This window comes from Periplaneta americana, chromosome 12, assembly GCF_040183065.1.
Source record: "Periplaneta americana isolate PAMFEO1 chromosome 12, P.americana_PAMFEO1_priV1, whole genome shotgun sequence".
NCBI lineage: Eukaryota > Metazoa > Arthropoda > Insecta > Blattodea > Blattidae > Periplaneta > Periplaneta americana.
The window spans coordinates 42,499,869-42,513,047 of NC_091128.1; the positions used below are offsets into that span (position 1 = coordinate 42,499,869).

Below are 13,179 nucleotides of genomic sequence, written 5' to 3' on the forward strand. Positions count from 1 at the left end.
ATTCACTTTTGTTCAAGCACATGGACATGAGGAACAGTCAGTTGGTCCCTTGAGCTTTTGTGTTGCAGATTTAATTTTTAATTAAATAAATCTTTACACTTGAACCATTAGTGGACAGGCAATATACAACTTGAAGGCAGTGTCTTGCCATATTATTTTCCAACATGTCCATTGTTACCATAGCAATAACATACAGATGCGAGCTCATAAAATTTATAACATCAGAAACTTTGGACACATTTACAACTAAATCTAATGGCGTGATATCAGGTGAACGTGGTGATCACGAAATGAGTCCATTGTGTCTGATCGAGCAACTTGGAAATGTGTTATTGAGAAACTCTCGAACCTTCAGACTCCAGACTGGGGTTAGCCTCATTCTGTTGAAAGAATATGTTTGAATGTAAATGGGATACATTAACTGTTCCTGCATGTCGGGGTACAAGTCATGCGCTAGTTATTACAGTTGCTGCGCAAAAAAATGTGGCTGACAATATAGCCCTTCATTAGACTGTTTAGACCACACCAGATGTGTTCATGTTGAATGTGTGCATTTTGTGAATCTCAATCAGACGTCCAATATAAACAAATTTGAGATAGCCAAAACTGAACTTTTGTTCTGATGAAGGACAAGATCTTGTGTGAAGCAAGAATAACTGGCACTGTGTAATTTGACATGCTGGAACAGTTTGTGTATCTCCTAGTAGCTGTCTTCATCCCAACATATTCATTTAACAAGAAATATCAGGCCAAGTAGAAATAATTCTGCATATTTTTTTAATACTTTACACTTGAGCTACATTAGGCATTGCAGCCCGAAAGAGCAGAAGCTCGTACTCAGGTGCAGTTCAGATCAGCTATACAAAATATATCACAAAATTAAGAGAGTTCATTGAGCACAATAACGTTAATAAATGGTAAAATACATACAGCATGTAATAATAGGGTCTGTATACAAATAGAAAATACAAAAGTGCATAAATATTAGAGTATCAATTTTTAACTCAATTAGCTTAAACAATTAAATAATTAATCTGATTTGTTTCTTAAATCTATGTGTGTTAAGTGTACTTAGCTCAGGGTAAGCTCTAATTAATTCATTATATATTTTGGGTCCAAAATTTGTGCTGTGATAATTGATTTCTCCAAAACATAGGATCCTGAGGACGTAGTGGACAGATCACTTGATTTGTATCTGCGTCCTCTGTAAAAAAAAAATAAAATAAAAAAACTGTTAGGATCAATTTCCAGTTGGACATTTTGTGTTACTGTTTTCAAATAAAAACCTATTAATTCTGTACTCATCATCATCATCATCATCATCATCATCGTCGTCGTCGTCGTCGTCGTCGTCGTCGTTGTCGTCCTTCCAGGTATTAGGCCTAATGGCTGTTACGGTCTCCATCCATCTTTTCAGGGGGCGTCCCAAAGATCGTCTTCCATGTGGTATATAGCGGAGAATTTGTCTTGGGAGTCTGAAACGGTCCATTCTATTGACATGGTTAAGCCATTTTTGTCTATAGTGGTTGAGATGTTCATAAATAGGTGTAATTTTCAATTCTTTTGTAATTAGTTCATTCCTTTTGTGGTCAAGCAAGCTGTAACCGGCAATTTTGTACTCATATGATTATAATGAATTGTCACGGTGGTCCAGTGACTAGAGTGCTGCACTCATAATCCTGTGGATCCAGGTTCGATCCTCGATGTACTCCTGATTTATGACTTGTGTTGTGCAAGCCGGTGTTCCAGTTCAGGTAACACAGGAGCTCCAGTTTCCCTTTGACATCCCAACAAATCTCTATCATCATCTTATTGCAGGTGTAGTATAGTAACCTCTTCTGATGCACCCTGGGTAATGAGCTTCTGATTCTGTCAGCAGATTGGTCTCACAACTGGCTTCATATTTGTGAATGATGAACAGTCAAGTGAGGCGTTTAGTTGCAAAATCAGATACATCACTAACACATAATTTTTCAGCATGAAAGAAAAATGTATATCTCCTATACACCAAGAGATAATATACACTTGGAGGATACGTTTGTTGTGGAATATTGTAATGTTCTGTGACGTATGGCAGTGACATTATTGCATAATTAGTAGATAATAGAGAAAATGTATTTGATGTATCTGGTTTTGAAAATTGTTCTGTGATCTATCTGGGTATGCAAATGAATAAAAGGACTTATCTTGATTTGAAAGCAAAAATCCATTCTGTTATATACAATGTATTATTTTAAACCCACTGTTACATTACTACAATTAATTTGTCATAATTGTTACATTTTCATCATCACAAAAGAAACTGAATTATTAAACAACCAGATCACCTATTTCACACTCATGGTCATACACATTTTCTTCTTCATTCACAGAATAAATTTGATTTTCATCCAAGCTTTCCAGACTGTTAACAATATGTGCATAGTAGGATAATGTTTGAAGTGATTTCCAGTCATTGCCAAAATGTTTTGTCAGCAAAACAGTTACATAATTTATTTTTAATTGTAACACTTGCATTATGCTTGGTAATGCAATATTTATTATTTTTTTGTTCTTCTAACAAATGCTCTTGTATTGACTAGACTCACTTCCGTAGTGAACTTCATCCTTCACCAGGACGTCATCCTTCTTTTTATTCCACTGAAAGAAAAATCTTTTACATGGAAAGTTCCACTGAGCTGGTGGCCGCACTGTATTGGAAACAGTTTTTTTCCCAGTCATAGGTTTTATCTGACAAAGTTATGACTGTTCCAAACTTAGAGAAAATGTCTGAATACTCGTTAGGGCTAATGATGACATCTTGCCGTTTTTCTTTCAGCTGTTTCTGCGCGGGAACTATACTGATGCACAGTGAAAGTAAGCGCCAACGCTTGATGTATCTGGTTTTGGAAACAAACTCACATGACTTATCTGGATTTGCAACCAATACTATTCTTTCATCATACAAATCCATGTGATGTATCTGGCTTTTAAGCATAACAGTGCTATAGCAGTTGTAGAATCATATGAAGATATGAAATATAACATTAACTCATTTTCGAAAAGAAAAGTGATGTATCTGTTTTGCAACTACATGCCTCAAGTATCTGTCTTTGGGGTGCGGGGGGAGGGGAGGAGATGATTAAACTGATTGTGAATCATTACCAGATAAATTTAATTGTGGAAAATGTGTGTGAACATAATCTGTGCAGTAGAAATTACTATACACAGACAGATGGCATGCCCCTCCTCTTCAGAGAGGCTGAACACTTGTATTTGGGTCATTTGCAAAATTTGTATAACAAATGGACGATTGAGAACGTCAAAATTAAAGTACTATTTAGTGCATATTCTGCATGTATTAATATAGTGCAATGTGTTTGCCATAGTAATCAACCACTGTACACTCACCTTGCTTTACAGTACTGGTTTGAATGATGTAACAGACATGACATGGAGTAACAGATCTGACAGGTAACAGACTTAACAAAGCAAATAAGCATGTGCTAACCTAAAATTTTTTTGCTTAAAAATCAAAATAGCAACTTAACTACTGGACACGTACACTATTATGTCCTCTCAATCTTGACTTTATATGTTATTTGTGGAAAACACAACACAAACAGATCTGACAGAGTAAAAATGCATGCTTAGACTAAAACATAAAGCAAGAGTATGACACACAAACTCGCCAAATCAAAATGGGTGAACATAGCAGTACAATCAAAATGGGTCTTTGTGCATCATCTTGGCTTGTGCTGACATCTTTGGGATTTCTTTTTCAACTGTGTATCCATAGGAACAGAATGGTGTAACAGATCTGACTGACTTACTGGACTAGAGTAATTATGTAATCATGTTTAAGGAAATATAAACTCAGACATAAATGAAGAAGTTTTGATAATAGCAAATGTTTCTTTAATTTTTTTCTCAATTACATTATTAAACAAGCCTTTATCTGGACATAATCATGCTCCATTTTAAAAACTTAAGTAGTATGGACACGGCATTTTAGCTGTCACTATGAGAATTTTATTTTATTCTCGTGAAATATTTCACATGAAGGAAATAATTCTTGTGACGTTTACTACATTAGTATTGAAACTACTCACTGTTAGGAATTTATAATTCTATCGTTATAAATGCAATAATGGGAAGGGTAAGAATTGATGGACATATACAAATTCTGCAAATGACCCATTTACGTTTGGATATTCGCTGCAACACAGTGCTTTAAGTAGTGAGAAAGTGAAAGTAAGACCTTACAGCCTTTTGAAAACTGCAGAAGATAAATGGTTTAGATTTAGGAGGTAACAACAGTTGTGTATTGTTATATTACAGGTACTTGTTACAAAGATTTACGTAAATTATACTGTGGAAAGATATTTGCTCTTCACAGTACTGAATATTTTGTGCATTTAATTTGCAGTATTTGGCTACACCTGAATCACAGTCTCTTCGCTGCGACCTGATTCGTTTCATTGTTGGGGTAATTCATCCAACAAATGAATTACTATGTTCTGACATCATCCCTCGATGGGCAGTTATTGGCTGGCTTTTAACAACGTGTACATCAAACGTAGCTGCATCCAATGCGAAACTTGCTCTGTTTTATGATTGGCTGTTCTTCGAAGCTGATAAGGATAACATAATGAACATAGGTAAGTACTGGCTTGAGTATGATTTTGAGACCTTTACAGTAATCACCATGTCCTAGATTAGAAATATCCAGCGTTTTGGAGCTATGTCAGGGAAGCTAGAGAAAGAGAAATGGGAAACTTATCTACTGAATCTGTTATCAAGAGCTATTCTTCAGGACTGGACGTAGAGTGACTGTGGGATGATTATACAGGATGCCACAAAAAGGTTGGGCCAAACTTCATGGAATTGTAGGGGAGAACATCTTAAGCAATTTAAGAGGGAAATGTACCAGCATATCCACTGAAGTCTCATTTGGCTCTGTGTCATTGTAAACTTGCTGCCCTTTTACTCTTGCATGTTATCCGAGCACAAGGAAATGTAGAGCACTAAGAAAGAGGTGTATTAAATTGAGCACACAGGAATGTTTTATATTATACAGTATTAATTAAATTAATTCATTAAATGTCGAGATACTGTACAGTATGTTAAATTAAATTGTATTAGGATGTACCAAACAGATACTAAAACAAAACAATTGGTAAGAAATACATACAAATCAATTATTATATGCGATTCAAAATTAATTTATATTTACTTAAATGTAATTTTTCCAGGATCTGTGCACAATCACGCACAAACCAGAAGTACATATAATCCAGGTTCTGCTATACTCATCCCACATATATTCAACGTCCGTCCAGTTCTGGAGATTAACTCTTGGTATAATTGAGGAGACGAGAAGGGAAAGGTTAGGCAATCAGAAAAAGAGTTTGGTGTGTGAGGGGTGGTGGTTGTTAACATTACATGAATCTACAAACACGTTAGTTCAGCTCATACTAAAAACTTATCTTCCCCCTCCACACTACTCGTGATATAGATATGATGCATGATACCGCCATGCCCAAGGTTGCGGGTTCGATCCTGGGCCAGGTCGATGGCATTTAAGTGTGCTTAAATGCGACAGGCTCATGTCAGTAGATTTACTGGCATGTAAAAGAACTCTTGCGGGACAAAATTCCGGCACATTCGATGATGCTGATATAACCTCTGCAGTTGCGAGCTTCGTTAAATAAAACATAATTTATAGATACCGCCACAGGACAGGTCTTACCTCATCTACTATAACAGATCCAACAGATAGATATCCCTGTTCTTCTTTGCCTATCTTCCCAGATGATGGAGCCGACAACATGTAGTTGTGAAGTGTGGAATATTTCTACATCTAGGACATGGCACAAATACTGCAGAACCTCGCATCACACACTTAACTAGTCTATGAAGTGGATAATCATTAAATTAATTGTTACATTTTAAATAATGTTGTTTATGTAACAACCACTTATGGAAAACATCTCCGTGTTTCCTTCACTGTTGAGTTAGGAATGTTGTTGTTGTTTTCTAATGCCAGGCGTTTGACAGTAAAGTCATTTGACCTCTTGCACTCCAACATTTTTCAAAGATATTATCATGACCAGCCACTGAAGCACAGATTTTGAGGTGTTCCGAATCCATTTCTTGGTTTGAGTTGCACAATGGACAGTTTAGGGGACTGATATATTCCAATTCTATGCAGGTGTTTGGCCAAACAATCATGGCCTGTTGCCAATCTAAATGCAGCTACAGACGATTTTCGTGTAAATCGGGAATTAACTGTGGATTTTGATGCAGAGAGTTCCATTTTTTCCCTTGGGATTGTGTTATCAAATTTTGTTTGTTGAAGTCTAAGTATGTAGATTTAATCAATCTTTTTACAGAGTAATACGTAGATTTAGTAACAGGTTTGTAAGTAGGAATGTTAATTTCTTTTTATGTATCTTAACATCCTGTAAACCCTGTTCAAGCTCTTTAGATCGAGAACTATAAATGTGTTACGAAATTTCAGACTTCTGTGATGATTAGGTTTTTATAAAAAAAAATGTGAATTTGGGCAAATCGTAAAACAGCAAACGCTGAGCTCCGCTCACGACCCCTTTCCACTTTTCCCCTACAAGCTCACCACACACTCTAGCGGGAAAGAGCGGAAATAGGGGTTTAGAGTGGGGTGACATCTAGTGGAGGAAAGTGGAACAAAAAGAGTGAATGTGGCAACTATGAAGCAAAAGAGGAACTTCGTCCTGTTTCTCCTTGGTTCAAGTCTCTCTCTCTCTCTCTTTTTTTTTTTTCTTATGACTTTGCAGAGGGTAGTATTCGATCCGTCGATCTACCTAACAAAACGCACGCACGCACGCTTTTTGGTTACGCTTTAGACCTCTCGGCTACCGAGACGAGTTGGTAGTAGAAGAGATGTTATGTTCAGGGGAACTGCCATAACGTATTGCAGAAATGCAATGTGTGTCGTTGGATATGTCTTAGTACGTATTTGAATGTGTGGAATGTTGTTAATTCCCGATTTACCACGAAAATCGTCTGTAGCTGCATTTAGATTGGCAACAGACCATGATTGTTTGGCCAAACACCTGCATAGAATTGGAATATATCAGTCCCCTAACTGCCCACTGTGCAACTCAAACCAAGAAATGGATTTGGAACACCTCAAAATCTGTGCTTCAGTGGCTGCTCATGATAATATCTTTGAAAAATATTGGAGTGCAAGAGGTCAAATGACTTTATTCTCAAACGCCTGGCATTAGAAAACAACAACAACTTATTCGAATGCACATTACCTGTGGTTTTTGTCTAATGCACATTAATTTGGTTGTATTGTGTTGTGATGTGTTGTAAAATATGAAATACGTGCGAGGCGGTAGGGAGTGATCCACCGAAGTGGGGCAGATAGTAGAAGAGACAGTAGAGAGAGAGAGAGAGAGAGCAGGTGAGCGAGGTGCTGAGCGACGAGGGTGGGGATAGCTTCCCCTACTGGCATTCGCTGTTTTATGATTTATCCGTGGATTTTTTTAAATTAAACTTCAATCGCATTTTACTCGTAGGATCAATATTTACACTTTCTTACTTTGATAAAGAATTATTTACTTTTTGGTCAACTTAAGTTCGACTATCCTGAACCGAGAAAAATCGCCAGTTAGATTTGATTTAGGCCAAGATTAAATTATCTTGAATTAGTGTTTATTCGGTTAAAAATCAAGTTCACATTAATGGAAGGTTAATATCATGGTTTAATCTCAGATTAATTTATTTATACAAGTGGCTCGAAAATATGACCATGTTAGTTTATTCATATGAATAAGAAAAGCTGTAAAGTAAATGTTGAGGAAAAATTGTGAGATTGTACGACTATAATATGGTAATGACAAGGGACCGGATTTTTATGTAATTACATATTATATTCCTTTCAACCTAACCGTATATAAATACCAAACCTTTGCGAATCTTGTAATTATCATTAATATATTAAAATTTGATACTACATATGTTTACATATTTACCCCACATTACATATTATGACTTGGTATTACATAAATCTACATATTTAGGGGTTTTATTCATTTTTACTTCTCTAAAAGGAAAAAAGAAAAAACTTCTGCTGGGGAAGTTCACAATTTGAAATGCACAGATTTAAAAAGCCTTTTTACCTACGCAAGAAAGGACATATTTTGGGACGAAACATAACATTCTTAGTTCCAGGAAGTAAAATAGGCACTCACCCCATACCACCCACTATAAATATGAGTGAACAAAAGGCAACCTTTCTCATACAACTATCTTGTATTGTAAAAAATCACTCTGAAAGTAGCATTGCCTTCATGCAGTGGAGTGGACGAGGACAACATTATTCGTCTCAAACTATAATTATTCTGCACACGTTTTAACAGGTTGTTCCCATGCAATTTGCAACCTTACCCACCCTCTTCCTAATTCTTCCAGGGAAAACCCATGTCAAGTCTGACATGAGACTTTTAGGTTATTGCTTGACCTCTTTATTTTAAATTTAGTAGACCTATAAGGAAATGGGATTTTCCGAGCAATTAGAAAGTATGGTTCTCGGCTGGAATAATCCTACCCTTCTGAATGAGACAGGAATGTTACTTTTCAAACAACAATTTGTAAATGCCTATAGTTTGCAGTTTTAGTACGTACTTGTTTCTTACAGGGAGCAGCTAAAATGCATGTGTCCCACATATCCTCTTATTTTCTCCTAAGCCAGTAAAGCGAAACAGTGCTTGCATATTGTTTTGTCATTCATTTCACTCAGTTCTCTAGTTTTAGTACTTACAATACCTATAAAGTGCAAGTGAGTTTATCTACTGCTTTTAACTAAAATCGCCACTGTATCTTCAACCCTAACGACAGAAATAAAATCATGGATTGCAATGGACGAAGCTTTCACTACAGATGGAAAAATAGTAATATGTCAAACGTGCGGTAAAAAAAGTCGGGTGCTCTATGAAATCACAACTGGAGAGTCTTACCTATCCTATACCTGCCTGATATTGATATTAAATATTTTCATGATTTTACATATTTTGGTACATATTCAGCTCATTTTTCTTACATAAATATGTACATATTTCACACCTTGATATTACATAAAAATCCGGTCCCTAGTAATGACTGTTAGCATTAGAGGTGTTCTGAAAGTGCCAGGTGGACTTTGTATATTTATGTGGAAAGTGGCAAGGCAGAACAGTGGCTACTGGCTCAAGAATGCCACAGCACATATGAGTCCAGACGTGAAATTGCTGCTTTATTTTGTACATAAACTCCATATGTTTATTATTTTACAGAGCCGGCCATCCTTGTGATGCATCATTCGATGCGGTCCCATCCAGCAGTTACAGCAACACTGCTTGATTTTTTATGCAGAGTAAGTGATCAATCAGTCAATCAATCTTCTTAATGTATCCAGCTGTTTGCTGACAACATAAAGTCTACTATAGTCCACTGTAGTCTATTCAGTTGTTTTTCACGAGAAATGAGGGGTATTTTGATCGGTGTGCAGAGTAAGTGATATATCTTTAAGAAATAGTAATAGAAACATACTTTTGTGCTGTGTTTTAATTCATTCACTGTCTTGGATTTATTTTCAGATCATTCCAAATTTTTACCCATTGTTAGCTGACAAAGTGCGTGCTGGAATTTTTTCGTCCCTTCGTCAGATTTTGGAAAAAAGGGTTTTGCCAACTTTATTCCCCCTTTTTGACAATCCAAAACTTGACCGAGAATTAAGAACAATGGTCCGGGAAGCATTCAAGGAATTCTGTCTTCCTCCAGCAGCTGAAGGTACATTGTTTTCTTTCTTCATGTCAAATATTTGTATAGAGAGTAGCTTGCATGTTATCGTCATAGTTGATACAATTTTGTCCAGCTACATACTGGGTGAATCAGTTTACAGAATTTGCAGATTTTTTGTATTAGCATTCAGTCTTCCAAGGTAAATAGGCTTCTAAAAAATATTTTGTATTTTGCAATTTCATGAAATTTAATTTCTCTAACGTTTAGGATTTAATAAAAGATTTAATCCTTAATGTCTTACCACTGCAGGCATGCAAGAGAAGCCTTTTCTGTTTTATTTGTTGTGTTTGGCTGCTTCAAAGAACTGGACAAAAGGAAACGTCATTAAAAATGCTGTATGTATACATGCAATGAACATAATGAAGGTGAAATGAAATGAAACGTTATGATGACTGTTTCACTGACTACATTCATTTACCAATGTAAACTCAGTACTCACTGAGTGAACAACAGTTGTGGTATTACCTATGATTTTGTGGTGATTATTTTGTCTATTTTGGTGCTTATTTTATCATGATGTCGGTGAATATTCCGTGAAGATATGAAGGTTTGAGTTAATATTTCGTGAAAATATCAGCTGCAGCTGCTCTTGAATATAAAGGCTGAGAATTGTTCTGTATTTAAACATGACAAATAAACTCATCAATCAGATAAAATATCTTCATATGTCGAGAATTCTCTCTCGTTATCAATGTTTGAGACAGAAAACCACAGCACTCGAAGACATGTTGAAAACTGTTTTGATTTTCATCTGACACAAAGAACTTGTAAATTACAAATGCAAATTCTACTGTCTCTATGCAAGAACTTTGTAGGTTGTTGTTTATACTTGACGCAAAGCTTCACAAGTCAGCCAAATTCATTTTTTTTTTTTTTTTTAACTTTGAAGGTTTATCTGTTTGTTTTCACGAATATTTCGTTTTGGGTGCAGGGGAACAGAAACAAGTTCTCAAGTACTAATTTCGTGACTGTAAGACTGTTTCTTGAAATCATGAGAGTCTGCGACATTTTGCGGTTAAATGTCATTAATTTTCTACATTACCTGTGTGGGATTGTGTTTTTTTTTTTTTTTTTTTTTTTTTGCATATATAATTAAGTTTTCAAACATTTCGCGTTATTTCATTAATACCAAAAGTCACGCCATCACTTATGATAAAAATCTGTCATTAAGATGACACACACTGTCTTTTGCATATTATATTCCACAATTCAGTTTCTTTTATGACATTAACAATGATTTTTTAATTTTCTTCAGCTATACTTGAAAAGAAATACACAAATGATATAATTTGCTGTGTACCAAAATAAGAAGACAAACTTTCCTTTTCTGAACTGCACAAACTAGACATATTTTTATAATTATGGAAAGTATATCATCTGACTTCATTTATGTATTATACAGTTTAATAGGTATAATCAATTTTTCATAAATTCATATAAAATAACTATTCAGTTTTGTAATTGCTTCTAAGAATATTTTGCTTTTTTATCAAAAAACTATAATTAAAATTAATAGCAATATTAAAATGCATCAGTGATTTGTAATGAGATTCTGGGTATTTTACTTACTTGTGAAGACTTGGATAATAATTTAATAGTATAGTGAGGATCATGTAAGAGTAGTTCCTAAAGGGCTAATTTGGTCATCTCTTCAGTGTTGCCAACTAATACCAGATATCGCCAAAGAGGGTAAAATCACAATGCTATGTACTGAAATAATAATACTTACTTACTTACTGGCTTTTAAGGAACCCGGAGGTTCATTGTCGCCTTCACATAAGCCCGCCATTGATCCCTATCCTGAGCAAGATTAATCCAGTCTCTATCATCATATCCTACCTCCCTCAAATCCATTTTAATATTATCTTCCCATCTACGTCTCGGCCTCTCCAAAGGTCTTTTCCCCTCTGGCCTCCCAACTAACACTCTATATGCATTTTTGGATTCGCCCATATGTGCTACTTGCCCTGCCCATCTCAAACGTCTGGATTTAATGTTCCTAATTATGTCAGGTGAAGAATACAATGCATGCAGCTCTGCATTGTGTAACTTTCTCCATTCTCCTGTAACTTCATCCCTCTTAGCCCCAAATATTTTCCTAAGAACCTTATTCTCAAATACCCTTAATCTCTGTTCCTCTCTCAAAGTGAGAGTGCAAGTTTCACAACCATAAAGAACAACCGGTAAAATAACTGTTTTATAAATTCTAACTTTCAGATTTTTTGACAGCAGACTAGATGACAAAAGCTTCTCAACCGAATAATAACAGGCATTTCCCATATTTATTCTGTGTTTAATTTCCTCCTGAGTGTCATTTATATTTGTTACTGTTGCTCCAAGATATTTGAATTTTTCCACCTCTTCGAAGTATAAATCTTCAATTTGTATAGTTCCATTTCGTACAATATTCCAGTCACGAGACATAATCATATACTGAAATAATAATAATAATAATAATAATAATAATAATAATAATAATGTAGAGTTAACAATAACAATGTCTTGCTTATTTACCACATCTCATCTTTATGTTGCAAGGCATTTCCTAAACAGTTCAATAATTTATTTATGAAATATTATATTTTCTCCTGGACTTCTCGCGTATCATGTTAGTAATTAGTAGGAATTAGTAAGGTCTAATAATACAATTTATTTTGTCAGGCAACATCAAATTTATTGCTTTTACTAAAGAGTTTACGATTCATGAGACCTAACCTAAAAATGTATTTACTTACTTGCATTTTCATCAGTTTGCTTTACTGTAAACCGAAATCATTGCTGCCAACATAACAGTTAGAAAATAACTGCCAGTTGTAGTATTTGTCAGTACCCGAAATTCGAAACGAAGTTGGTAAAAGGAAATTCAACCTGAAAGCTAGAAAATCACTATAGTCCACTAGCATATTTAGTAATAGTGGAAAGATTTAGGTTTCACCCTTAGGGTATTAAGTAAGCTGATCCAGCAGTAATAGTTTAATGACATAAACTGATCACTGGTCCACGAAGCAATTTCCAACTCACATAATCTAGCACTGGATGTTTTGTTTACACTATCCTTGAAATAATTTTTCCCAGTCGCTATTAGACAACATTTTGCAAGAGAAATTCGCAGTGAATAGTTCTGTTCTTTTCCTATTGCTTCCTATGTGCTACACTTTTTTAGTCCAGAATACTACTTCCTGTTTTGTTGGTTCAAAAAATGGAAACCAGTATATTCTCAAGAGCAGCAGAAATACATACCTACATATAGCTCTGTAATGAATGTTTATGGCAGTTGAACTAATGACTAGGGAGCGGATTTTTGTGCTAAAAAATTTAAATATATTTATTTTTAATGTGCTAAAAAGTACGAAAATACTTGCAAAAAAA

General features: G+C 35.2%; 1 protein-coding gene across 2 annotated transcripts in view; it reads left to right on the plus strand.

Moving 5' to 3' along the window:
- Window positions 1-13,179, plus strand: part of IntS3 (integrator complex subunit 3) — a 181,593-nt gene that overhangs the window by 114,835 nt on the left and 53,579 nt on the right. For both annotated transcript variants that reach the window (XM_069841161.1, XM_069841162.1), the window contains exons 6-8: window positions 4,409-4,640; window positions 9,303-9,382; window positions 9,606-9,798. In XM_069841161.1, the coding sequence (XP_069697262.1) occupies window positions 4,409-4,640; window positions 9,303-9,382; window positions 9,606-9,798 (505 nt within the window). The remainder of the gene's footprint in view (window positions 1-4,408; window positions 4,641-9,302; window positions 9,383-9,605; window positions 9,799-13,179) is intronic.